The sequence below is a fragment of the Limulus polyphemus genome, unplaced genomic scaffold (assembly GCF_000517525.1).
Source record: "Limulus polyphemus unplaced genomic scaffold, Limulus_polyphemus-2.1.2 Scaffold111, whole genome shotgun sequence".
NCBI lineage: Eukaryota > Metazoa > Arthropoda > Merostomata > Xiphosura > Limulidae > Limulus > Limulus polyphemus.
Window position 1 is genome coordinate 1,051,390 of NW_013665721.1, and position 27,465 is coordinate 1,078,854.

General features: G+C 31.9%; 1 protein-coding gene across 6 annotated transcripts in view; it reads right to left on the minus strand.

Moving 5' to 3' along the window:
* The window catches only part of LOC106471374 (sodium channel protein para-like), a 98,311-nt gene that overhangs the window by 16,824 nt on the left and 54,022 nt on the right, over window positions 1-27,465 (minus strand). For 3 of the 6 annotated variants that reach the window (XM_022400823.1, XM_022400826.1, XM_022400811.1), the window contains 9 exons: window positions 26,289-26,354; window positions 21,987-22,240; window positions 14,206-14,379; window positions 13,219-13,394; window positions 11,651-11,825; window positions 4,771-4,932; window positions 4,280-4,469; window positions 3,281-3,378; window positions 913-1,117 (listed from right to left, as the gene is read on the minus strand). In XM_022400823.1, coding sequence (XP_022256531.1) covers window positions 913-1,117; window positions 3,281-3,378; window positions 4,280-4,469; window positions 4,771-4,932; window positions 11,651-11,825; window positions 13,219-13,394; window positions 14,206-14,379; window positions 21,987-22,240; window positions 26,289-26,354 — 1,500 coding nt within the window. Of the gene's footprint in view, window positions 1-912; window positions 1,118-3,280; window positions 3,379-4,279; window positions 4,470-4,770; window positions 4,933-11,650; window positions 11,826-13,218; window positions 13,395-14,205; window positions 14,380-21,986; window positions 22,265-26,288; window positions 26,355-27,465 lie in introns of all 6 variants that reach the window. The other 3 variants (XM_022400817.1, XM_022400807.1, XM_022400804.1) reach the window with 1 other exon arrangement.

The window sequence follows — 27,465 nt, forward strand, 5'->3', positions numbered from 1 at the left end:
ATATTTGGGGGTGCTTAACTTTTTTCCAGGTGTATATATGTATCAGTATCCCTTTCTTGAGTAACAGTTTCTCTAAATACAGATCTGTAACAATGCTATCCAGTTCTTTAATGTAATTTTAAACATGAAAGATTTACATAGTACTAATAAGTGTAGTACTGCTTAGCTCATTATGTTTGGCAATGTGTCTTTCAATTGATGTCACTGCTAAGTAATGAGTTTCCTCATTTAAAGAAATAATTTAACATGCAGGTGTTAATACGTCTCAAGTATCCATGATTTCACATGTATCATGAGGGGTATTCTGCAGGTGTTAATAGATCTCAAGTAACCATGATTTCAAGTATTTATGGTTTCATGTGTTATGGTGAGTGGTGTTCTGCAAGTGTTAATATATCTCAAGTACCCATGCTTTCATGTGTTATGGTGAGTGGTGTTCTGCAGGTGTTAATATGTCTCAAGTAATTTCAAGTGTTATTATGAGGGGTGTTCTGCAGGTGTTAACACATCTCAAGTACCTATGCTTTCATGTGCTATGATGAGAGATGTTCTGCACATCTGAAGTACCTATGCTTAATGGAATACTTCTTTCATTGTTATAAAGAAAGTTATTTTTCAAAACACATTCAAGAATACACAATTTGACAAACAATACAGATGTCCATAGAAAAATAAAGAAATATCAGAGCTTGCTAAAAAAGTACTTATTAAAAAACATAAAAAAATACATATTTATCAATCACCAGTAAAGTTTCATAATTGATAATTTTTTGTCAGCAATCAATAACAACAGTTCAAAATGAAATTACATTGTAGAAACAGTCTTGAAAATTATATACATTGAAATATCAAATTGCATGAATTTGGTAATGCAGTTTTCCAAATATCTATGGTGAAGAAATCAATTTTTACCTTGATTTTCCTCTTCATCTTCTTTGCTGGAATCTTTTTTTTCATCATCACTACTTACTGATGGAGAAACATTAATACTACATCCTATATCTGGCCTACTGACAACAAGAATTTCACCTCTCCAGTCCATGTGATTATGATTGGCTTTCTCACCAAACACTTCTTCTCTTAAAGGATGTACTTTGTTGCCTGAAATTTCATTTTCCTGCAATGAAATAAAACAAATTCTTACAATTAGACGTTGTCCATCTTTAATAAACAATCATGACTTTCTTTTTGTCAGAAATTAATATCAAAAGTAGTTTTCTTTATATACTGAAAAGGCAACATAAAAAGAAACCCAAAATAATACAGCAATTATAAGCCAGGTGGAAAGGCTTCAGTTTGTACTAGACCCCACAAATGTATGTGCAATACATGTTTGTGCATGTAATATTGTTTAAGCATGTTACTTTTATCACAAACCAGTCAAACATTTAGGAAATTTAACATTTAAATCAATGAACACTGTTGTGATGATACTATATACTGAATTAAAGAACTATCAAATGATTAATTTTTAAAAAGCATTCAAAACAGTTTGTTACTCAATACTGTATAAAATCCAAGTGCTGAATTTTGTTTTTCTAATTATACAAGAGTATTCTAATTATAAAATGTATTGCACATGTTTTTAGTGTGTTAATAGTAACTGCTTACTTATAACATGTCTTCACAGCTTTGAAGAAAAGATACAATTATGTATTATGAAATAATTAACTGTTAAATAATATAGTTCCAACACTACATTGCATTTGAAAAAGTTAAGTATTATAAACATTAAAAAGGTGGTACAAAATTATATTTTTTTTACAGAAAATATAGGTTCTGACCTCTTATTAGACACATGTACAAAATAACATAATTTTAGAAAAGTTTAAGACTTTTAACTCTATCATGCCCAGATGGGAGCAATCCATCTCAAGATCAAAACTGCACTACTGAGCTAAACAAATTACAGAAGATAAACTCGAAGTCATTCTTCCACACATTAAAAAATAAAGTACTTCAGAGCTGGAATTCATTATATAAATTTTTTTATATATTTGGCTTTATACATAAAAATAAGTAACAGTTCCAAGTTTTGATTGTGAGTTGATTTGCATGCACTGTGAATGAAATCATTAGTGTTTGTGAATTTCCTGAATTTTTTCTCAGCATAATATTGCAATCGATCATAGCCCCTAGGAGGAAATTCATAATAGTTTTCTTATAACATTAATTTGACTATGTAACTGCCATGGTGTGATGTAACTGCATATATATATCAGTTTTCGTAAGTCATAGGCTAGTGATCTAAACATATAATGAAAGCTCTTTTTCTGTTGTTTGCAAATGAATAAGCCAATATGGCTTCCACTGAAATAGAGATTCATGAAAAAGGTGGTAAAAAATAATAAAAGCTTAGCATGGCAATATGTTGCTGGAAAAAAAGATGTTTGTGAACAACTTCTGTTACAATTAGTCCCAATTTTTTTAAAGGTTGCTTTATCATTTTATACTTTCTATCATACTGCAACATCATATTTTATAGGAAAAGAAATGTTCCTCTAACAAGATGAGGTAAGCTTAGTTAAATAGTTTTGCACTTGACTGTATCAAGTTTCATCCTACCAACAAGACCACTGTTTGCTAGACATTATTGGCCTGAGTAACAGCATGAATGTACAAAATTTAGTTTAAAAGTTATTATGTATATTGAATGAAACCTTCTGAATAATATATTTTTTTTAAGTTGACTTGCTTATAATTTTGGCATGTTAAAAATTTTATTTATTGTATGCCAGTGATCATAAACATAATTAAACTGTGTGTGGTGTTTGTTTAATCAAAACAAAAGCATAATTTACTGTTTTATAACAAACACTTAGTTTGCTTAAAAGTTTAGGCAAGTTTAAAAGACTGTAGGAAGACATAAAAATCAGTAATTAAATTATGCAACAAAGGTATGCATTTTTACTTATTTTTAAATATATATATATATATCACAATGAATTTTTTTCAAAATCTTAAAGCTACAAATTCATACAAATAATAAATATCAAAATAAGATGTTTTATTTGCAGAAGCTACATAATTTGTAGAAAGTGTTTGAAGTTCTCAAATATTTCATTGAGTAGTTTTTTTTTTCACAATCTAATAAATCAAACCATACAACAGGTGCATCAAAGCAAAGCACTTGAATCTGATAGGGTAATGAATTTCACTAAAAAACAGTCTACCCTTAATTCATATTCTGTTCTAAAAATTACAAAAATAGTGTACATAAAAAATTATGTATTAAATAATCCAAATGAGCACACATAATGAGAAGAGAAAAAAAAAACACCTTCACTCTGTTGTTATCCCTGTATTCAGTCTTGGAGCCTAAGGGGACAGAATTCATCATTGGTTTGTTGTTCATCCTGACTTTTACAGCTTGGCCATCTATTTGTGAATTTATAATAACATACCAAGTCACAAAAATTAGTCAAGAGGTAATAACATGTTAAATATAGCATCCATTTGAAAAGAGGTTTATGAATGGTGGGATGCATAATTGTTTTATTCAATTAGAATCTAAGAAAATAAAATTAATGTTAAATCTTTTAGTAAATCTTAATGACTTGAAACACATGAATCTAATAATGAAAATATCAAAAGTATAAAAATGGTAGCATGTGCTATTATCATATAACAGAAAAGATAAATTACACTACAATTCATGCACCTACATATTAATGAGGAGGTTCCGAGTAAATTGCACAAGGAAGTTGAACATACCAAACTGAAAGAGTAGTGTGATAAGTTTTATACTTTTGAGTTTTATTGATTTTGTTTCTTTTGAGAGAACCATGTAAAAGGTTATTGCTGAAGTCAGAGAGTAATATACTCCCTCAATTCATAGCCTACAGAATATAATAAAATGTATTTTTTAAATTTACTTTTACTTTTTATTTGGTTTATGTTATTACTCAGCATTATTCCCCACACACAGATCTAAATTTGCTATAGTCTATTAATTTTTATAAATAGTTGTTTTTATACTTTGTAATGTATGCATATCATAAAAACAGCCCATGTACTTTTATAATCGTTTTTAGAGGAACAACTTAATTAATTTGATATATATCAATTTAATCAAAAGTCATGAACATTTTTTTTTATTGTGACAGTTATAATTTTTTATAGGATTTGTTTTAGGAAATTCTAGAGGAAAAAATTCATTATATGTTATTATGTATGCATGCATAAACGTCAAAACAAGTTAAACTACATTAAAATTTCTTATTTACAAAAAAAGTGCTGTAAGTAAGACACTTTAGTTTTCATGTTAAACAGAATATACCATGAAGTGCTACTTCCAAGCCATCTCCAACAATGATATCCAACTCTGTTTGTTCTTTTGTATTTTTTTTATCTCTCATGAGCACCTGACCATCAAACAATAATCCTCCTCTTGGAGGACAGTCTTCAATCTCCTCTCGAATATCTGTTGTCTGGTCTGCTATTTGATTCCTTGATTTTGGCCTTAAACTCTGAATTCAAAGAAAATTGTTACTTCTGAATAGATCAAAAATTAACTTGAATGAATAAAAAAAGACTGAAATGAGTTTAGTTTATAAATCTGATTGAATAACAATTATCAGGAATTCCTAATTTTAGTCACAGCAGAGCTAATGAAAACAAAAGATTTTAAGACAAAAATGTAACAAAAAACAATTTTTTCAGCCTTAGTGACCAGTAGTCTATCATAAATAATTTATTAGAACCAATTTAAAAGCAATATCAAATAAAGAAATATACATTGTAAATATTGCAAAATATATTAAAACATACCTTCAACAGTCTTAACATTTGAAATTTTATCCATGCTGATGCTCTATGGAATCTATCTATAGCCTCCTGTAGCTTTTTGGTATCTGCACTATCTGAGGTTGGCTGAGAGAGATTTGAGGCACCAAACGAAGAAAGCAAGAGAGCCAGGAAAAGATTGAGAACCTTGCCAATAGAAAAATAAATAAATAAATAATCTTCCATATCATTAGAATATTAAAAATCTTATCAAGATACAGTATAATACAGCAACAAAATCATACTGCATTTACATCACAAATTTTTGTTATAGAAAAGTTTCTTTCTGCGATAACAAATTAATATATCATTCTCTTGACAAATTGATGAATGTAGCTTAAAGTTTTTTGTTAAATACATACTAAATCATATTACAAATTCCCATGGGGACAAAACAAAATCAAGTGTACCTGAACAACATACAAATAAAAGTGCACAACAATATCCTCCTTTAATTTCCAACATAGCTATCACCAGTCATGGAATAAAAAATTCCCATAAAATTCTTATTTTCACAGAAAAATAAATACCAGTCTAAACAGAATTGTTTTATAAGTGAGCCGTAATAGAATAACTATATTTTGTTAAATTGTTTGTCAATAATTTAGAATAAATTAAAGCAGTCTCTTGATAAATTTTAAACATTATGAGATAAAAAGGTATAAAAAAAGTACTAATGGCTTAATTTCAAAATCATTCACTCCATATTCAGCATACAATATTCCAGGAATGATATCAGAATAAGACAATGATCTATTCCAAATGTTTAGTCTTCAGTCAGTTAATAAAGTTGTGATATGTTTAAAATACCCTGTTTTGAATTTCAACATCATACTTGTGAAAGTTTACATTTTCTTATACCAAAAATGTATTTCCAATAATATTTACCTCCTCTCACACTTTAGCTTTATCCCAATGAAAATTTGTTTTATCTGCCCATCTAAGCATTAATATGAATCATACCTCACTTGCTCCACTCTTTACACCATAATATATCACTTCTAGCAATTTTAGTCTTGTGACTCTCTCCACCTATTTCAATGCATCCTCTATACCAGATCTGTATATAATCTCTCCATTATTACTTTTTATTCACTTTTTTAAAGTCTGGCAAAATTATCAGACCCAAACACTGGCCATCTTGGGAAGGAAGGGCAGGATAGTATGAGGAGGTAAGTATTATAGGAAATACATTTTCGATATAGGAAAATGTAAACTTCTGAAACACACCTCCCCTCACACTTTACCTAGAATCCCACAATGACAAGGTGGAGGGGGCCAGTGAGGTCAAGATCCACATAGAAAGTGTCCATGTAGAAAATGTGTGCAAACTGAGGTATAGTATAGCACACTAGTGGGGTCCGCACTACTTCTGAAATAGGAATGTTCTTTTCCTGGATAATGTGAAATCTAAATTGTGAGCAGTAACGGCCAACCCGCCACAGTGTCAAAACCGTAACATCATGAGAGAAAACATGCAAGGACTCGAAATTATGGGGCCCATTCACACCTTACTCAACCTGAAGAAAACAGAGATCATCCAGCCTGAGATTATGAACCTAAATCCTATCTCCCCAACCTGACCCTGGAACTATGAGGAGGATGTGAAACAAACAAAGTTCAATTAATGGCTCAAGGACTTGATGTTCCACATGCAGAATTACGAGGGTTCGAGGATCAATGAAAGTTATATAATGACCAAAAACAAGGGCCACGCTCAAAACAACCAGATAGTAAAGTGTCGTCTCTGAACCAGAATTATGAGGAGGCTCCAACAAAGACTGGTCTTGCTCCAAACAAGGAATCTAGGAAAAATATTCAGGGTTATTGGTGGGAGGGTATCCAGCTATGCTTTCTTCTCCTTGGGTGGAATAGTGTTCAAACATCGCCCACAAGGAATAGACCTCTGTTCACCATTTCAGTGACTGGAAACTGGGAGTAGTAAGGACTCCCATGCTACACTATGGAGAAATGGGTGGAGAATTCACTCTGGGGAGTCCCGCAAAATGATGTTAAATAGTGAAATATGTTCCCTATTTTGAAAAGCAAATCAACCTCAATTTAATCTAGGGGTCAGCAGGGATGGCAAAATCCCTTTATGCTGTACTCATGATAGTCCATGAGAGATGGTCCAGTGATGTATATTATGTATGGTACTGAACAATTATGTACCACCCAGAAAGTGCTAAGGTGGTCATATGGAACACCCAATCTCAACAGAGCTTGTTGCTATCAGGAATTTTATTTATTAGTTGAATGGTAGCTAGTGCAGATTTGAAAAATGCATACCTGACCATGCAACACTCGCCACTGAGTGGGATGCAAATGATAATGACAAGAGGGTCCCTGAAAAGGAATAGAATAACACAGAAGAAATGAAGTCACACATCTCTGTCACAATCAAGCAGGGGCATGTAGAATAGCCATGGGGTAGCCTAAACCCATCTGAGAAGGGAACTGCTAAGTCATGTAATTAGTGTGATATAAAGGTGTTATGTGTGGTCCACATACCAGCCTTTACAATTTCCTTCAGTGGTCCACACAACTGAGCTTCCAGGGTCATCGAGATATGTTGAATTTGATGAGATGAAAGCCAAGAGTAAGCCATATGAAACCAACTGACGAATAGGATCCTAATAAATAAACAAATGGTAATGTGAGCTCTGAAATGTTTCAGTGCCTGCCATGTAACATATGAGAGCCCGTACCAGGCATAAAAGATGATCCAGATCTGAGCAGTCATATATATGTGAAATGGAGGGCAAATGAACAGGAAAGAAAGCTTGACCTCCTTCTGTAGCTGCTGAATTTTTGGGTAGAAAAGACCTGTCTGAATACAACAGAACATAAGTGGAATGGTAAAGATTCCTGTGAACATGAAGCTGAAACACATCTGAACATTGACATCCACAAGCCAATAACATAAAAAAATAAGTCTTAAGTGACAGATGATATAGAGAATATTATCCCAAAGGTTCAAAAGGTGGACAAGATAAGGCATGAAGAACCACTTTGATATCCCAATTAGGAATGTAGAAAGGACAATGAGGGTGAATATCCTGAAAAGATTTCAGAAGTAATGGCAAAACTAGGGACTCAAACACTTTTCTTCTCTTAGAAAAACAAAAGGTAGCTGATAAAGCAGCCTTATACAGAGCAATAGACTAAACCTTTGTCAAATAACCATGTCAGAAATGGAGAGACATGCAGCATAGTGGGACAAGAAGGATTAAACTCTTGTCTGAAAGACCATTGAAGATAAGTAAACCAGTTCTGTTAATAAACTTCCAAAGGTGAATGCCGATTGGACTATGTTAATAAGGACACTACCCGAAAAGTCAATCCCTGATGCTGTGCAATGGATTGCATAAAAAACAGGCATGAAGTTAAATAATGTTGACTGCAAGATGAAAAATGTCTGACAAAGGCTGACATAAGAGAGATGGCCAGAGAAGAAGAGGAAGAGGTTGACACTCCTGAAGAAACCGGAGGAGTGGAAACCAAGGCTGACCTGGCTAATGTGATGCCACCACAAGAACCCAACAGGACATGGAGTGAATCAGTGCAAGAACCTTGGATAACAGAAGAATCATAGGGGAATCATAAAGATAAAACCTGTCCAATCCTGGCTGAGAGCATCTACACCAAACGCCAGAGGGTGAGGTATAGGAGACCAGAAGGACTGGAGCTGAGCATTCCAGTGTGTGACAAAGTATCAACCTGAGGTGTTCTGAGATGAGAGAAAATCCAATGAAAAACTTGAGGATGAAGCGTCCATTCCATGGGAAGAGCTCTGTTGGGATGAGGTAACTGGTCTGTCACTAAATTCATTACACCTGGAACATTATAAGCAAGCAGAACAATCTGATGTTTGTGTACTCAAAAAAAGAAGATCCAATGTTAAAAAGCAAATACATCTGGAGTGAGTGCCCCTTGCTTTGAAATGTATGAAATGACTGAGGAATTTCCGAGTGAAGCATTACCACCTTCCCTTGCAACAATTCGAAATCCCAAGTAATGGTTTGTGGAACTGCTTGAAGTTCTAACAGATTGATTTGAAGAGAAGTTTCCTCTTCTGTTCAAAGGCCTTCAAATTCCATATTCTCTATTCAAGAGCTCCAGCCATGGAGAGAAGCACCTGTGAAAAGATGCATCTCTGGAAATTGGATGGTAGAGGGACACCAACTGTCGTGTTGACCCCGTGTCCAACCACCAGCCAAGATCTTCCAAACTGGAAGCCAACAGGATCACCAGACAATCCAATACATCTGTGCAAATGTTCCACTGGTCTTGTAACAACCACTGAAGTGTCCATATGCGAGCTCGACCTAAAGAAATGAGTGATTCCAAGGATGTCCACATACCCAAAAGAGGGTGGAGGAGACAACTGTATTTGAAGAACCATCCATTCCATGGCCTGAAGCCTGGCATGGCCAGGTGGTTAGAGGCACTTGAGTTGGCAGCGGGTTGTGATGACTAGCTGCTTTCCCTATAGTAGCTTTGTGCGAAATTTGAAAGAAACCAAACCATGGCCTGAAGGAATAAAGGAGAAAGATGGGCTCGACTTAGCCTGGAACTGAAAAACACCCCTAAATGGATGACGTACTGTGTGGGAGTAAGAATAGACTTCTTTTTTATAAGAAACCCAGCTCTTGCAGCTTCTGATAACAGAGTGTGAAGTTCTGCCAAGAGGTGAGAAGTGGCAAGAAGAAGCCAGCCATCCAGGTAATGGTAATTGTGAATGCCCAATAAGTGAAACAAAAAACGTATGGGGCAGATACGAAACCGAATGGTAGAGCATGAAACTGAAAAACCTGGTTGTTGTGCACAAAATGGAGATAACATCGTGAAGACTCTGCAATAGGAATATGAAGGTAGGCATTAGCAACATCGAATTTCGTCATCCATAGACCAGGTGGAAAGAGCCACTAAAGGGAAAGATATGACTCCATTGTAAACCAAGGAGGCTGAATGAAGTGACTGAGACAAGAAAGGTTGAAGACAGGTCGCCAATCGCCCGTTTTTTTCGATACTACAAACAGCCGGGAATAAAAACTCGAGAGAGAGGAGTCAACAAGCTCTATGGCCTCTTTGTGCCAAAGATCCTGGATGGCTTGAGATTGATGTAAGAGGGTCCTTGGGGAGTGGAAAGCCAACCAGTACGAGAGACAATGGAGGAGGAGACATGAACTGAATGACCAATCCTCTCCTGAGAACTTGAGTGATCCAATGATCTGTGGTGAAGATATCCCATAATGACATGAACCGTGCTCCACCCTAGAAGAGGATACCCACTAGTAAGGTTGGAATCACCCTTGTATTACAAAAGATTGTGGCACCGAAGCAGGAGGTCTGGAAGCTCAAACAAGATATGCAGGAAACCATGTTACAGAAGACCTTTGGGACAGTCAAGAAGCTACAATAGAAATGGAAGAGTGGAAATGGGCCACATACACTCTAGATTCCATAGAATTGGGAGTACTAGCAAAAATAGACTGTCTGAGAAAAGGATCTTTTCTGAGATCTCTAAGGGCTGAAGCAGGAAGGCGAATTCCCTCCAACAAGGCATCTCTCTCCAAAATATCCCAACAACAAACCAATCAAGATACCAAGAAGAGACCAGAAACCAATAATCTGACCAAAGTAGAAGTCAATAAATGACTAGGATCATCCGATGATTGTGCAAGAGATCTTTGACAAGCCTCAGACAACACTTGCAAAGATGATAAAAAAATGTGAACCTGTTGTAAGTGCCAGACGAATTCTGGAAACTGAGATTGATTAAGGCAAACCTTGGCCTCTTGTCTAGAGCCCTAAATAGGAAAATGAGGATCTAACCTCTGAGAGTTCAAGTAAGGGTTCTCCAGGTGATGGAAAGCCAATGCATGCTGATCGAATAAATGACAAGAACAAGGCATGGCAGCAACCTCTCTCAAATGATCAGCAAATCTCCTTGCATGCACAATAATGCCCAGCAAAGGTAGGAGGATCAGGTAATCAGACAAATGATTTTCCCCCAATAAAGAAGGAGAAGATTTGTAAGCTACTGAAAACATTACAAACTTGGTGTATCAGTTGCAAAAAAGGTGCAGGAGGCAGAATGTCTGTCCGAGGTTTGGGATTAAATGTCTGAGCAAAGGAAGGTGCTCGAAATATAGTCTAAATTTTCACCAATCTGCCCTTGATCCCTTGCAAACTCAGCCTCAGAGCCAATAGGAGAAAAAACATCAGAGCACATGTAAGACTCCACCTCTTTGCATACGAAGAACTGTATGTCCTCTGCAGAAGGTTCCCCCCTGATGCCGTGGTGACGACAGACTCGTGATGATGTAGAGGAGGAGCATCAGGCTACTCCATGTCTGAGACGTGAGCATGTATATCCATATTCGAAAAATGTCTCCAAAATTATTTTTAGTACAATAAAGAAACTAAACAATAAACTCAAGACTTACTAGAGCATAGTAATAATGCTGAAGTGAAACCTGCATTAATCACATAAGATCATCGTTGTAATTTCTGCCATCGAGAAAAAGTGAATAAAAAGCAATAAGGAGTAGCTAATATACAGATCTGGTATAGAAGGCACATTGACATAAGTGGAGAGAGTCATAAAATTAAATTCACTAGGGGTGATATAGTGGGGTATAAGGATATGGAACAAGCAAGGTAGAATTGATACCAATGCACTTTCGTCAGGATAAAGCAAAAGTGTGAGAGGAGGTGTTTCAGAAAGAGGTATTTTGTCCTCCAGATAGTTTTAACATCTCTTGTGATTCTGCAGGCCAATCTGGAAGAAACCTAAAGTTCCATAGCTAATTACTTTTAAGTCCTCATTTAGTGAGTTTATTTCTGTACATTTACTTACCACCAAGTTGCCAATGACAACAGTTGCTAAAAAGAAAGGAATACAAGGCCAGTCTGAGACCAGCATACAATCCCACATGGATTCAATCCACTCTCCACACAACACTCTGAAGACAATCATGAAGGAATGCATAAAGTCTCGGAAATTCCAGCGAGGAACCTGCTGATCAGGAAACCTAGAGCGCAAGCAGGATTTACAAACTAAACACAATTTTTTTCTAACATCACGTATCCATCACTCTACTTTTTACTAACAATGTAATAAAAATAATTCTCTATATTTCTTAACATTCCCTGATAATTTGACCAAATACAACATTATTTGATCTTTCAAGCTTTTAATTCATCCTCGTAACATTTAATGTTACTAAATAAAATTTGTTTGCAAAAATATCTTATTCCTAAATGAACTATTTACTGCTTTAACTTGTAAAACGTGGGTCACAACCTCAGAGGAGTTGCTGAAAGTATGAACTGGTGTTGCAAGCAGAAAATATTTTATTTTTCTGTACAACTTAGAGAAAAAAATATCAAATTTTATATTTTATTACATTTGCCTAATATAACTAAAGTAACGAGAATTCTTTTCATAACATCACATTTTAATACCCCTGCAAACTGTAATTTTCCTTACTAGTGCAACACATAATAAAGAAGTGTAACTGACTGAAAGATGTGGTAATAGAAATATGAGTAAGACTAACAAGTCTATAACCACTCTTGGGGAAACTATACTCATTAAAACAAGTGCATAGCTTGCATTAAAAATGTTGTCACCGATCTGCTTCCAAATCTTTCAGCTGTTGTAATAGATTTTACTAATGAAAAGTTTAATAAAGCATCATTATTATTATTACTATTACAATTTCTCAGAATTTTTTTACGTAGGGTTGTGATAAAGGAAGCAATACAAGCAAAGACATGTGCCATGAAAAAACTGGGGAATGACTGTTACAAACAATTTCTAATCATTTAGCATTTGCATACTGACTGGAACACCTTATCCACTGTAGCAGAAATAAAATAAAGTATCAAATATAATCAAAATAATTTATTCGTAGGCTCAAATTCCTAAATCTTTTACATAAGTCTTTCAAGAGTAAGCTTTAACTGTGATACACAAATAACAGACAAGTACTTAAGAATTTATTGTGGAATTGTAATTATTTCATGCATGAGTGATAAGCCAAAGATCTATAATACTGGAATTTTACAAGTTTTGACATTAAAAATAACATTCATGTATTTAAAATTCAAACAAAAACAATAACAGATGTTTGTTCAAGTTATAAGTTAGAAACATTTCTTGCATTAAACCACTCCAGAGAAATTGTACTACAGTCTTCAGTTTCATTATGAACTTACCAAAACCTAAAAAAATATCAAATAAAAAAGCCTGTATGATATGCTTGTGTAAAATTTGTTTTCACCGTTTCAATAAATGTATAATTTGAATTTCTAAATTATATAATATATATATAAATTATATATATAGTGTCAGTTTCATGAAATATTCTTATGGATTAGAAAATATGTCTAATGTTTACAATTAGTTTCACAAAATCTTACAAATATTTCTTTTCATCATAGTTCTTCCCAAACAGTTGCATTCCCATGACAGCAAATATAAAGATGATGATTCCAAGGACAAAGGTTAAGTTTCCTAATGCTCCTACTGTCTTTCCCATGATTGATATCAAAAGGTTCAATGTTGGCCAAGATTTGGCAAGCTTAAAAACTCGTAGCTAAAGAAAAATAATAGTAGTTGTAATTGCAATAAATTCAGTCATAGAATCGAAACAATATTATAAATCTACTGCCTGGTGGTCATTCATCACCCATGTTCGCTATTCAATATTGAACAGGACTTTGCCAATTTTAAATAATGAAATTGTACTGATTTGTGGAATATAAAAGATCTCAATAATGATTGAACAAATCATTGGAAGAAATATATGTTCTAACGTATACCTAGTGTTAAAGAACATAAATAAAATATTTCACTAGCATACATTGATGTACATACAATAATAAAGTATATTTCTGTCATAACTTTCAAATTACTTTAGTGAAATTTTCAGAACACTGTATTTAGTGCAATCTATTCTATCATATAATAATGACACCTTTTTATTATATATATATAAATTTGTCAAGTACCAAAGTTTAATAAGATTTATAAATTAGCTAGAAATGTTTGAATATGTGTGTGTGTTTATACATATATATCAAGATTTTTCTTTCAAAATAAGTCTCACTTAAATAATGTGAACAAAAATGTATTTTATAGACTACATACATAATGTCTGCAGCAGAAAGCTGTCATTATACAATTCTGTTAAATAGTAAAAAACAAACAAAATATATAAATGTGTCATATATTCTGAATAAAATTAAAGTACTTGCAGAGTTAATACTTATAACTACAGCTCAATACTTGTACATGTACCTTACCTAAAACTGCTCTAATGTAATAAATGAATACAAAAATATCATTTAATTCCAAATAAAACTTGTATATAAGACCAAAATTATGACAACAAAGTTGTTACTTGCCAACCGAAAAGATCGAAGCACAGACAACCCTTGTACACCTTCTAGAGTCAGTTCCAACAAAGAGAGAGCAACAATGATGAAATCAAATATGTTCCAACCTTCTCTAAAGTATGTTTTTGGACTGACAGCTATAAGTTTCAAACCAGCTTCAATAGCAAATGTTGCAGTGAAGAACTGAAAAAAAAAAAAAGAGAGAGCACAAACATTATTTGACAAATGATTTAGGTTGTGTTTTCATGATGAGAAATGGTTAATTATGGACACCAAGAGCTTTGGCATCCACTAGACAATAGAGTTGATGGCCAACAACATTTTGGATAAATTCTGTAACCTGAAATGTTCTCATCCATTAAATCTCTCATCCAGAGTATTCAGTTCTTCCAAGGCTGTTGGAGTTCATAATCAGCCTTCTCTCAAGACAACCTAGATGTTATACACAGGTATAACTAATAGAGAAACTTACTTTTCCAAAAACATTCTTACAGTTTGAGTTTCAGAGAATATATGTCTCAAAATCACTTAAAATTGTGAACAAAACTTTCATTGTTTGCATTTAATCAAAAAACACTGTTTTAATTTACCTAAACACAACATATCAACAACAGTATCTCCGTAAGTCTGACCATTTTGAAATTTCTAGCATGTTTTGAAAAAGACATGCATTTCTATTGTCAGTATACTAAAAATCATGAGTATGTTTGTCATGTACACCATTGGCTGGAAAAGAATGAATGATTGTAAGGAAACTGTTTTATAATACTATAATGTTACTACAATGGTTGAAGCTGAAACAATACATTATATAACTATTCTATACCACTATCGACTATAAAAGTAATTGTAAAGATAAAATAATTTCCAAAGCAAAACTTAAACTATGTGGTTTGTTCCTAAAATATTCTTTTGTTTTCCAGTGAGACAATTTTTTAACAATTCCTTGTATTGCATGCCACCAACATTTTGTAATAATATATGATACAAAATTAAACAAAACATATGAAATGGTAGTTATAATTAATTGTTAATTATGGTTACTTAGATTGTTACACTATATATATATTTTATTTTTTACATGTATTAAAAGTCAATCTGTTCAGGCCTGAAGTAATGCTGGTTGGTTAAACAATTATATGTAACCAATCCATGATGCAAATAAAGGTTAAAAAATTGGCTATATTTCTAATAACAGGCATCTAATCTTTCTGTTTTGTGATTCTTATTATAGTATTTGCTTAAAATTCTTTGGCATTTTTATCATTTTTTCACACTTTTTTTTTCTATATTATATCTGTATTGTTTTATCAACTACAATTTTTTTTCTTGTACAGACATAAATATCTCCAGGTTAAAATCAGCTTAGTTACTACAATATAGCTATTGAAAGAACTAGAGGATGATTTAGGAATAACTGTGGCATCTTTGTTTGAGTAGCAATAATGAAAATAATACAATTTAATAAATGTTAAGCTCAAATTAATATTTTCGGACATAGAAATAGATGGAACCAAAGTGGTGGCCCTGAATCTTTGATCCACTGGCTCCCTTCACGTAGTCAGTGGAAAGGTTGTGTAGTTATGGAAAAGAAGAGGCAGTGTAGTGTATAGATCATATTGTGGTCTGTGAATATTAAAAATAAATCCAAGTGGTCCATGATCAAAAACATTTGAGAACCACTGAATTAGAGAATCAGTTAGAAATAACTGTGGCATCTTTGTTCGAGTAGTAATCATAATCCTTAATAAACGTAAGGCTCACATTAATATTTTTTTATGTTTAAATTTTAATTGTATAGTTTTTGAGCTTGTCAACTAAGCTACAATAGTTTTTAAATGTTTAATAATGGCTTCAAATTGGTTTAAATCAGCCAACGAAGTTTCTCAGTAAGTGCTAATACTGTAATTAAGTTATTATACTACAAGCTAGTCTTTCATATGTGGTTACACACAATAAAAAATCTGTAGGTAACTTAATGAGGTCAAATAGCAGAATAACATCAAGACACATTTGAAAGTATCAGCATGCAGCAGTTGATGTAGCAAACACTAATATATAAATGAATTTTTATATACCTTTGCATGCATATAAACTTTAAAACTTTGAAATAATTGTTAAAACATGCCACACAGGTTCGTAAACACTTTCAATATTTTAATGAGTTCTTATAATTAAATATTTTATCCAAACATTTATACTTTGTTAGATAAAAAAAACAGCTTCATCAAGCACTACAAAATTAGTTTCTCACAAAATATAATAAAAAGTGGAATCTTTTCATATGAAATGCATATTCTCATCCACACTGAAATGTTCTGCTTTTTAGTATTTTTGATGAAACCCTGAAGTAATTACACCAGCTAATACCTATACATGTACCATTACTTTTATTACTCACAGAGAAAATTTTTTTTCTGTAATACTGAACTTAGAGCCTTCATAGAAATCATCATTAAAGAAACATTATAAAAATGATGCATTTTTACATGATTTACCAAACATATACAGCAGTTGTGATAAAAGTGTTGCTTAGAAAATGCTTCAGAAGTGTAGTTAAAATTGAATAATTTGTAAAATAATTAGCTATTTTTATTTGTGTAAGAACCTTTGCAAAAGAACCTGCAAAAAATTAGGAACTACTTGAGAGTTCAAAACAATATTTTAATTCATTTTGTCTAAAATGATAGATATTTTAATGAATCACTTTTTAAACAGTTTACTTGTAAGTTTGAAACTTGCAATTTGCTCATTAAGTTTACTTTATTTTTAAATAAATGTTTTGTTAAAAATGAAAGTAAGGTAACTTCATAAATTTGAATGAAGCCCTTCTATTGCAGTGTTACATGCTAATTAGTTTGTCAAAAATAAAAGTTTTCCGATAATAAAATTTACCACTCATATTTTCTTTGTGTAACTGATAAAAAAAGCCAAAGATTTTCCATTACTTCACTTAAAAGAAGAATAAAGTTTAAGACCACGTTCTTCCTAAGCTTATCAGATACATAGATTCTACTTTAACCTGAATCAAATGACTCTAAGTCTTAAGCTGTGATCTTTAATTTACACATACATTTTACAAATGTATACACAAGCTATTCTCAACATATTTAACACTAAATGTATATAATACAATTTAAAAGAAAGTAACAAACATTATATACAGCTACAAGACTTCTAAGAAACAAAATGGTACTGACTTACTAGCCTATATAATTGGTTGGTACTGTTATCCTACTGGACTACTGGAAAAAATCTAGTTTACAACACATTTGTGTACAATAAGTTATCTGGCTAGATCCTGTTATTAAGCTAATATAAATGTTTCAAAATGATAATACAAACAGTATATTTCTGAAAGAAAAAAAAAGATCAAATGAAATGGGGCAGAAATAATACCTTTTGTTGTCGTTAATCCTTAAAACAATAATAATTTGTTTATATAACATCTATACATAAGAAATGTTCTGTATGTAATAATGGTTATAGTGCTTTTACAAGAACTATGCTTTTGATATAATTACAGCTCAGTATTTTCAATCTTCTGAAAGTTTGAAGATCCTTACAGGGAAATAACTTAAATATTTGTAACTTAATTTATGTATTTTTTTATTGAACTATTAACATAATATCTGCTATTTCATGCATTAACTTCTCATAAATAATTTTCTTTTTCAAGTAATTAAACAAATATTCAAATGCCTTTGCCCTTACCTTTCAGAGAGAAAAGGGTGAGGTGATTGAGTTCCTCTAAGCTCAGCTTGTTGTTCCATATCATTTTAGTACAATTTTCATGAGTTAACTAAGCCTCTTTTAACTTCAGTTTTTGTTAAGAGGAATGTGCTATGTGCAGTTAACAAGAAATGCCTCGTAAACTTAGCAAGTTGTATAAGCACTACAGGATAACACTGTCTTCTCAAAACAAAACAAAATAAAACTTAATTGAAGAAAAACAATCATACTGCCATAAACATTTCAATTAAATATTCACATGAGAAACAGCTAAGTGAAATATAAAAGAGGAGAAAAAAAATACATCAAATTCTAAGAGAATCCTAAAATGTAGGAAAGGTAATATCTTCTAATTGTTAATCCAATCCATATTTATACATGATGATGTTGTATGCCTCTTCACTAGAAATTGTTTTGGAAGTCAAATACGTAAAAATTGTAATAATATGTTTGTTATTACAATTATTATTAAAGTCGGAGAGAGAGTAAATGAAATTACACACCAAGTACAATTTTATAGCTCATAACCTAATTTTGTTGAAATATATACAGCCCTTGTAATTTTTCTGTATTGCACAGTATTTTAATAAGAGCTTTTTGCAGTATTAATTACTTGCATTTGAAAGGCTATTATGTAATTTTATTGCAAATACCTTTAACTTTAATTCAGTTGAACAAATATCAATGAATTTAAAGTCAAAACAAAACAATTATTGATAAGACCTACAAGCAATTTTCCTAATATGTGAAAATTTTTTGTACAACATTAAATAAAAGTATCTGCTGAATAATAAGATAGCAGTCATTCTGGTTATGGTGAATAAGGCCCTTTTAATTGTTTTCTAGTAAAGGTACAATAGAAATAAAATCTGGTTTTAGATTGTGTGAGTTTAATTATTACCTTTGCCATTTTATGCATAATTTAATATATATATATATAGAGAGAGAGAGAGAGAGAGAGAGAAACAAATATGGGAGTAATGTGTGGTCTGTCCTGCTAAGTATCCAAACATATATTTTTGTATATATAAAATAGTCTGCCTATCATAAAACATTAGATAGGAAGAGCAGTATTGTTGATGTGTGTGCCAGGTGAAAAAGTTGCAGTACTTGGCCATGCCTAGTTTTAAGTACATTAGGCCATTCAATGGAATTGGGAGCATAAGATAATGCACAACATTTAACAGGTTTATGAATCAACTTAAAATTCATAACAAATTTTCATTGGTGAGAATTAAGAAAAACTGCTAGAAATTATCTTTGAAACAAATTCACAGAGATTTCACAGAAGACAATGTAACCAAATGTGACATTAACTTGTAGGTTTTTGTGGCAAGTTCTTCATTGATGTGGCCTATGAAAACTGTACATTGTTTCAAAGAATCACATGCAATGCCTTGTGGTGTAAGCATTGAAATCTTTATCACTTTTCACAAATTTAATAGTGAGAGAGCTGCTCCACCTGTTCCAAAGTGATGACCAAATACAAATCAGGAAGCAGGTAGGTGAAGAATTCAACTATGATTGTGCCATGTGTGGAGGATTATGGTGAGATATTATAATGTGACTTATTGGAGTCTGTACATTGGACATACTTGTACCTTAGAAATATCTTTACAAATTTCTGTGGATATCAAAGGATACTGAATGAACAAATTCAAGGAGTGTAGCAGAGGATTTGGTAAGAAGGAAAATGGATAATACTTACAAGCTTACAGGCAATGCGACCCATACCTGAACTCACAGTAAAATACTTATTTCTTAGAATAGCCAACAGATCTTAATATTACAAAACAACTTCAAAAACTGAAAAGGCAAATTTTGAAGGTTAGACCAATTCTTTCCTATTACAATCAGCTGGTTTAGCTTTTGAAATAGCAATAGATACAAACAATGATCAGACACTTGCCAGAACCTTATTGAGAGCACACCTTACAGAATAATATTATTTACTTAGGCCAAAGGATGTTACACCTAGGTTATATGCACAGTGATCACTATGCCACACTCCCTCAATTACTATATAGTTTTAACAGAGCAATGAATAAACACCTCTTATAAACAAAAACAGGTTCAAGCATGTTAGATTCATGTAAAAGTTTTAGGGTAATATTTCAGTCTGAAAATAATAATCTAATTATAGCTGGGCATTCTTTTAAGTTTTAGTACTTTAATGGACTGCAATTGCCTGCTGAATGAAAATGGGACAAGTTCAGCTTCTATACTGAGTCCTTCTTGAAGATGGCCTCAGTAAAGAAGCTAAAATGTCATCTCCTTTTCATTCATCAGGCAGTTAAAGTTCCATAAAGTTCTCAAATTTACTATGCCTAAAGTTCCACTGAAATAGGTATTCTTTTGCAAAAATAATTAAAATAAGATAGAAAAAAATTATGTAGAATATAACTTATACTGTAATTTTGATAAAATTAAAATCTAATGACCAAACACTGAGTGTTTTTCTTTGATTAAAGCAATATTTTGAAAACCTTTTTTTTTTCAATGATGCTTTAACACTGTTTAGGGGTAAAAAGCAAACTAAAGCATGTGAATACTCTTTTGTTTGTCCTTTCAGATAAATTACATTTTACTTAAAACATTACTGTAAATCTTTAGAAAATGTAATGTTAGCTGCAAATGTTCTATTAACTTTTATAGCAAAATTAATTAAAAATTAGTTGAAAATTGGTTAAGTATTAAATGTAAATTCTCATTGGGATCAAGCTTTCTACATTTTATTTTCACATTAATCAACTGAAGCAAACCATAAACTATATTTGGTGATTATATAAATAAAGGGTAATAAATAGTTTTTAGTCATTGCAAGTTACTGAAATTATAATCTAAATGAGATGTGTAACTAATGTAATAAAATATAAGGCAACCGAAGATTTTCATTTTATTAAAACAACAGACATAAAAATGTATTAAAAAAGAAACCCAGTCTGTGCATAATCCTTACCTTCTGGTTTTGACTCACCAACTATTTCTTGAATCCATTCAGCACTCATAGATGTGTGCAATCAATTAAGACCAGGCAGGTTGATCTATATAGGCAGTCCAAACAAAGAACCACAGACACAACAACCACTTAACAAGTGCTTTATACACACTGCAATGCAAAAGGTGCTTTCGATAAGATTAGAGACAGAGAGCTTAATGGAACTGAAAAGCCATATTGTTGCAGCATAACAACGAAAAGTGCGTGGAACACAAGTGAATACAGGGTGCCATGCTCTTGAAAGCCAAGGCAAACAAAGCTTTACAAAAGTCATGCAGTCACTCACAGAGAAACTGTGGTTTACAATCAGAGAATTCAGAATAATGAGGAAAGAATGGTGAAATACCACCACCAGTTGATCAGTTTGAATTATCATGTGCATGTGTTAATGATTTATCATCTGTTGAACCTAGTTTTTCTTTTGAGACATTCTCTGTGATTTTAAGACCAATTCAACAAATATTACACATGTAACTGACGAGCACGGCACTCTCGCAATGTTCCAGAAACACCAGTTATGCAACTTTTTATTTTCATTCTTAAAGAACTTAATATATTCAAAATTTTTCCCCCCTTTTTTGCATCTTACAATTATCCTATATAAAACTAATGCATTATTACAAAACATACAAATTGTTAATATGATGTTTTAATACACTTTAGCTCTTTTATGAATGATCACCTAAAAATTCAAAAGGTCTGAACAAAAATTATAGGTTATAACAAAACTACACAAATAAGAAGCTAAAAATCAAAATAATGATCTCCGAAACCATAAAGTCAGTTATGTATAAAACATAATGACAATCCAAGTTAAAAGTGTTTATATGCACTGAAAAAATTGGAAACTTGTGCACTTTTAAAAGAGAAGTACTAAACTTCAAAACATAAGAAAAAATGATATTCTCAAGGAAATTAAATCAAATAATTGAAAATAATAAATGATAATGAAAAAAGGGGGTTTGTACAAGTCAAGTAACTGGTAAAATTTTACTTTAAAAATTTTCCCTATGAAAAGTTGCATAACTGGTACCAATGCAGTACAACTGCACGCACTTACATAGTTTCCCTTTTTTAAGACGTTTTCAAATTCTGGGTCCATATTATCATGATCCATTGCCATGAAGAGGGTGTTGACTACAATACATAGTGTGATAAACAGCTCCATGAAGGGATCGAAGACAACGAGAGAGACAAACTCTTGGAAGCGTATCCAACACCAGCAACAGTCCCAAACACAGAAGATGTCTACACATTTCAAGCACTGCGCCACGCAACGTTCTTTAAGCTTGATCTTCTCTTGTTCCTCCTTCTCTGTAGGAAAATAATAGATAGACACTGAATAATGTTTAAGTATGACAGTAGCTGATCCTGTAGGAGATTTTTGCTATTCTACTCTCAAACATTTCTATGGTGGTTCCCATGCACTCACAGGCAAAGAAGAAAAAAATAAAATTATCTAAATTACTAAAACAAAGATACTATTCCTTGATATTTTAAAGATACAAGAATTACATTAAACTTATGAAATTTTAATACATACAAGTTTTTTTTCTCTCAAATGTCTATGTTTTTTCCTCTTCAGTAAAGCTTTCTTTCACAAAAATCATTAACATCTTGTACTGTTGTTTTTCATTGCAAATTTTCATTATTATAACTGTTTTACTTATTTTACTGAAAGGAAAGTTATTTTGATCATCTGTTGAATGTGTAAGTTACTGTTGTTAAATATATAAAAATGGATTCAATATTTGTCCACAATTTTCCATTACTATCAGGATATTTATTCTAATACTGTTTTTTATACTATGATGAATATCATTCAATAATTTCTAGCTTTTGTTTTTGTATTTTTTCCACATTTCAGTAGTAAGCACTGTCAAATTAAAAACAATCTATTCTTATCCAACAAAAATAAGTTTTGACCATTAATTCTTTTCTAATTAGAGGTTCTTACAATGTACAGGTTAGCACAATTACCTTACACACCCACCTGACAGTTGAGGGATTCACAATATAAATGTTAATTTCTACAGTAAGAAATAGCAAACAAACTATATACAATTTATACAATGGCTTGTTACTTTCTGTTTGAAGTAAAGTATCTAAAACATTTTTACTTTTATCTGGAAAAGACCCTGAGAGCAATGTTCTATCTTTTAATATCCTCAAATCTAAATGAATTTTGAAATGAAGGTTTTTAAATCTCTTTTTTAATAAATTATGAAACTGCCATAATACAATAAGAAATGGAATGCATTTAAGTAGCATTTGTCTTGTCAGTCATCAAATTATTTTATATTGTGAATCTAAATGTGAATTCTTTTCAATTTTATTGTATATCCTAAAAAAACATTGATAAAACTGTTCACTAATCTGAAAATTACTTTTAGTTATTGAATTTTGCTTAATCTTTTTTTCAGAAACTAATTACCAAACTTTGCAAAAACTACACAAAAGCTATAAGATTACACACTAAAAAAGTTTCAAAAGAACCAACAGTTTGTTTGTAGTTTAAGCACAAAGCTACACAATGGGCTATTTGTGCTCTGCCCACCACAAGCATTGTAAGTCCACAGACATACTGCTGTGCCACTAGGGGGCAAGAACCAACAGATTGTCCATTTATTTTTCTACAAACCAATCAGAAAAATGTCTTCTTTAAAATTCTTTCACTCTATTTTGAAACATAGATTAATTAATATATTTTTTCAGGTAAAGATACGTATATATATATATACTTTAAGTAAAGTAATCACTTTCACGCTACAGCAAAATTTACTAGGAGACCATGGAAATAAAGTTGTTTTTATTTAACTATTAAACAAGACAAATTATATTACTTTCACTGAATTGTTTGATTGAATGTTATTCTATTAATGTGAGCTCATTACATGTGCATATACATGGATTTAACTTGTCTGCAGTTCTGCATACGGAATTAAGTCTACAGTTACTGAAATAGATTTCATTCATATTTTAAAAATAAAAAACTGAACAAAGATATCATGCTGCAAATGTAACTATATCTGGAGTTCTGTGCATGTGAAGCTATACTTAATGATGTTCATCTCATTTCCCAGAAAGACAGTCAAAGTAGTGTGTTGTCTGTCAGTCAATCACTAGACGGTAAAATGATGTCACGTAAGGAACACTTAACATTGCAATTTACACTGTCGTTACATCAGTAAAATGTGAGCATGCCATGAATCCCAAGAAGAATTATGCACTCTGTAGGCTACAATACAGCATGACATATGGTCTTGAAAATCAAGAAATAAAAATATTTCTTACTCTTAATTTTGGTTTTATTCATTCTTGAAACAGAATAATTTCAGGGATCCTGCAAAAGTACATCTAATTTATACATGTTTTATACATATCTCAAATTTACTGATTTCAGACAGAGGTCAGACATAAGCATATCATACTTGTCTACAGTAATTACTTCTTGTATAATGTCTCACTAAACAAAAACCACATACTTTAAAGGCATGTTTTGTCAACATCTTTCATGTGTTCCTTTTAAGCATATATTGGTTTAAAAAATTATACCTCTCACCAGTTTTTCAATGATTGTGAGTTAAGTAAAATATATTAATTGAGCATTATTCAAATGGATAACGATAAGAATATGACACTGGGTTAGTAAGTGCAAATGTAGCTTAAACAATATCAGACATACTTTTGCTTATGAGTATAAAGTCTTATTACTTTGGCATATCCATTTTAGAGTGATTATTTTCCTACTTATGTGAAATATGTTTCATAATGACTTTTTATGTCCAGACATTCTTCTATGCTGTAAGGTAACACTTTCAATTAACTGGAAGAAGTATTGCTATCTGCCAAGTACAATGATTTTGCATAATCTGTGATAATCTAAATAGAGTTAAACTAAGAAACTTAAAATGTCTTTCATAATTTTGTTCTTATAAATACAAAGAGAGCAAATAATAAGTTATTTTTAAGTGAACTGAGGACTTGAATGCTGCTTTTCCTCTTGATTCTTAACACTATAGTAGGTAGTCTTAGTTTGGAAAATACTAAACAGCTTTTAGGATATTTTAATTGTATAAAGTATGTGGATAATTGCAGTGGCTTAATGCCATGATTTTTGAAATCATTAAGATAATGTTTAGTCGTTGTTGTTTGTTATTAAGGACAAAGCTACACAGAGGGCTATCTGTGCTCTGCCCACCATGGGTATCGAAACCCAGCTTCTAAGGGTATAAGTCCACAGACATACCACTGTGCCACTGGGGGGCTGATAATGTTTAGTAACTGAGAATAACTCTCGTGATTCTTCCATATACAGGTTAGATAGAAGGATGTGATGTACCTATAAAACAGTAAATGAACAGAGACAGAATTTCTGTTTATTTTGCTTGCTTAATATGATCCCAAGCTAGAAAGGTAATTATACACCGTATCTGCATTCTTATGTGATCTACAATGTTCTGCCATACAACAGTCACAATTATCAAATATATATATATTTCCTTTAAAAATAAAATACTTCTTATTCTTCTAATATTGTGCTATTTCCATACTTGAATTTGCAATGGCACATCTGAAAACCAATAACAAACTTTTCAAAAATAAAGAAAAAGCTACAGGGTAAAGTTTTAAGTTTTTCAACTGATATCATTTGAATGGATTATTAGTAGTTTGTCCATTAATAGCATTCTAATCAGATTTACATGACAAAATGATGCAACCAATTATATAAGCTATTTTAATTGAAGGAAATGAAATATACTTTTAAATCTATATGATAGTAGGTTACTGGATACAGAAAATTTTTAATTTTTAATTCTATTTTATGAATTACATTATTTAACTGATGAAGAGTATTAAGAAATTTCAGTGAAAGTGTTATTCTTTCCATGGTCTCAAATATACACAATTTCACTATAAAATCTAGTTATATTTTGTCAAAAAAAAAATTAATACACTCAGCTATTTCATATTTAAACTAATTTACAAAATAACATATAGTGAAAACTATACATGCTTTAGGTTTTTTCAAAGACTTAAAGTAATTAATAAAAAAACCCATGCTATCAACAAGAACTGTTTATCATGCATGGCCATGTCATCATCTACATTCTGAATGGTAGAATTAATATTCAAGTCCAACCCTCAGCGCAAACATGCAGAAATAATCTGCTGTTACTTCTACCTCACACAAAAGGTATACTAATAAAGTTGCTTTTATGGGAAAAAAAGCAGTCCTATAGCATTCCTAAACACTGTTTAGGGTATTACTTGTAACCAGGCCAGATGGAGAAAGCAGGCAAGGAACCACCAGTGGCAGCTACAGTTAAGGATCATACCCTAGAATGGGCATGATATTTACCTCTTTCATTAGCTTTGCTTTGCCTTCCAGCTGCTTGTTCTATGATGTCATTCAGAACCATCACATCTAATTTCAAAGGGGAAAAACTATAAGTGAAATATACAATACTTAAAGCATTTTTGTATGATGTCTGATGTCCTAGAAAAAGCATGAATCATGTATACTTACACCAAGATAACAGAGTTTATGAAAAAAAAGTGCATGAAAAACTAGTTCTCCACACAATAAAGTTCTGTCACTTTACACTGTAGAAATGTTCTCTCATCTTAGCTTATTTTTATTGCTGATTTATATTTGATGTTGCTGTGAACCATGTCATTTTAACATCACTTCAAAAACTATAGTACATATATTTATATATTCGGATGTTGGTATACTTTGGTGACAGATTTTCTTGTAGGCAGATTTTGTTAAACAAGACCGATGTCTGCAGGTTTACTTTCTTCTTAGAATTCTTCTCAAGAAGTCGATAAGCCATCTTAACGTTGTTAGAACAACGGGTAAATATGTGGGTGTGTGTACTTTTAAAAATACGATATTGGAACTTTTATGTTATTAAAATTTGATCTATAAATTAAGTTTAATGACAACTTTATCGATATACATTGATAATAAAGTAGTTTAATTAAATTTGGAATGTAACTGTAAAAGGCCGTGACATGCGCACTTTTACCTATTCGTAGCGAAAGGGTTAACTCTTCCAACACGGGCTCGGTCCCAGGGACCGACCACGTGAGCATTTTTTACTTGCATATAACTTTAATACTATAACTTTTAGTGCACTAAGTGTATCTCCATAATATTTGCAGACTTTTAGTAAACTTCACAAGTTGTTTGTAAACAAAAAAAATCTGTTTTTTAATGAAGTATTTTTACTGAAGATTTGTCGGTGAATATATCGAGCCTTTTTTTATACCAGTTCGAGTGCAAAGTGATTTCATGTTAAGATTAAAAGTACTTTTCTTCAACTCAAAAATCACTTGTGTGATCTCTAAAACCTCCTAAATACATTTCAAACATTTTATCTGTTTTCTCTACCCTACCTGTATACAAGATTGGTAAAATTGACTGACCTTATAACCCTAAAAAAAAAAAAATCTAAATTACCTTTTCTTTCTAGAATGGCTTCAAATTGTAACATGAAACTACATTTGTTTATCCTTTTTTCTAAAATTTT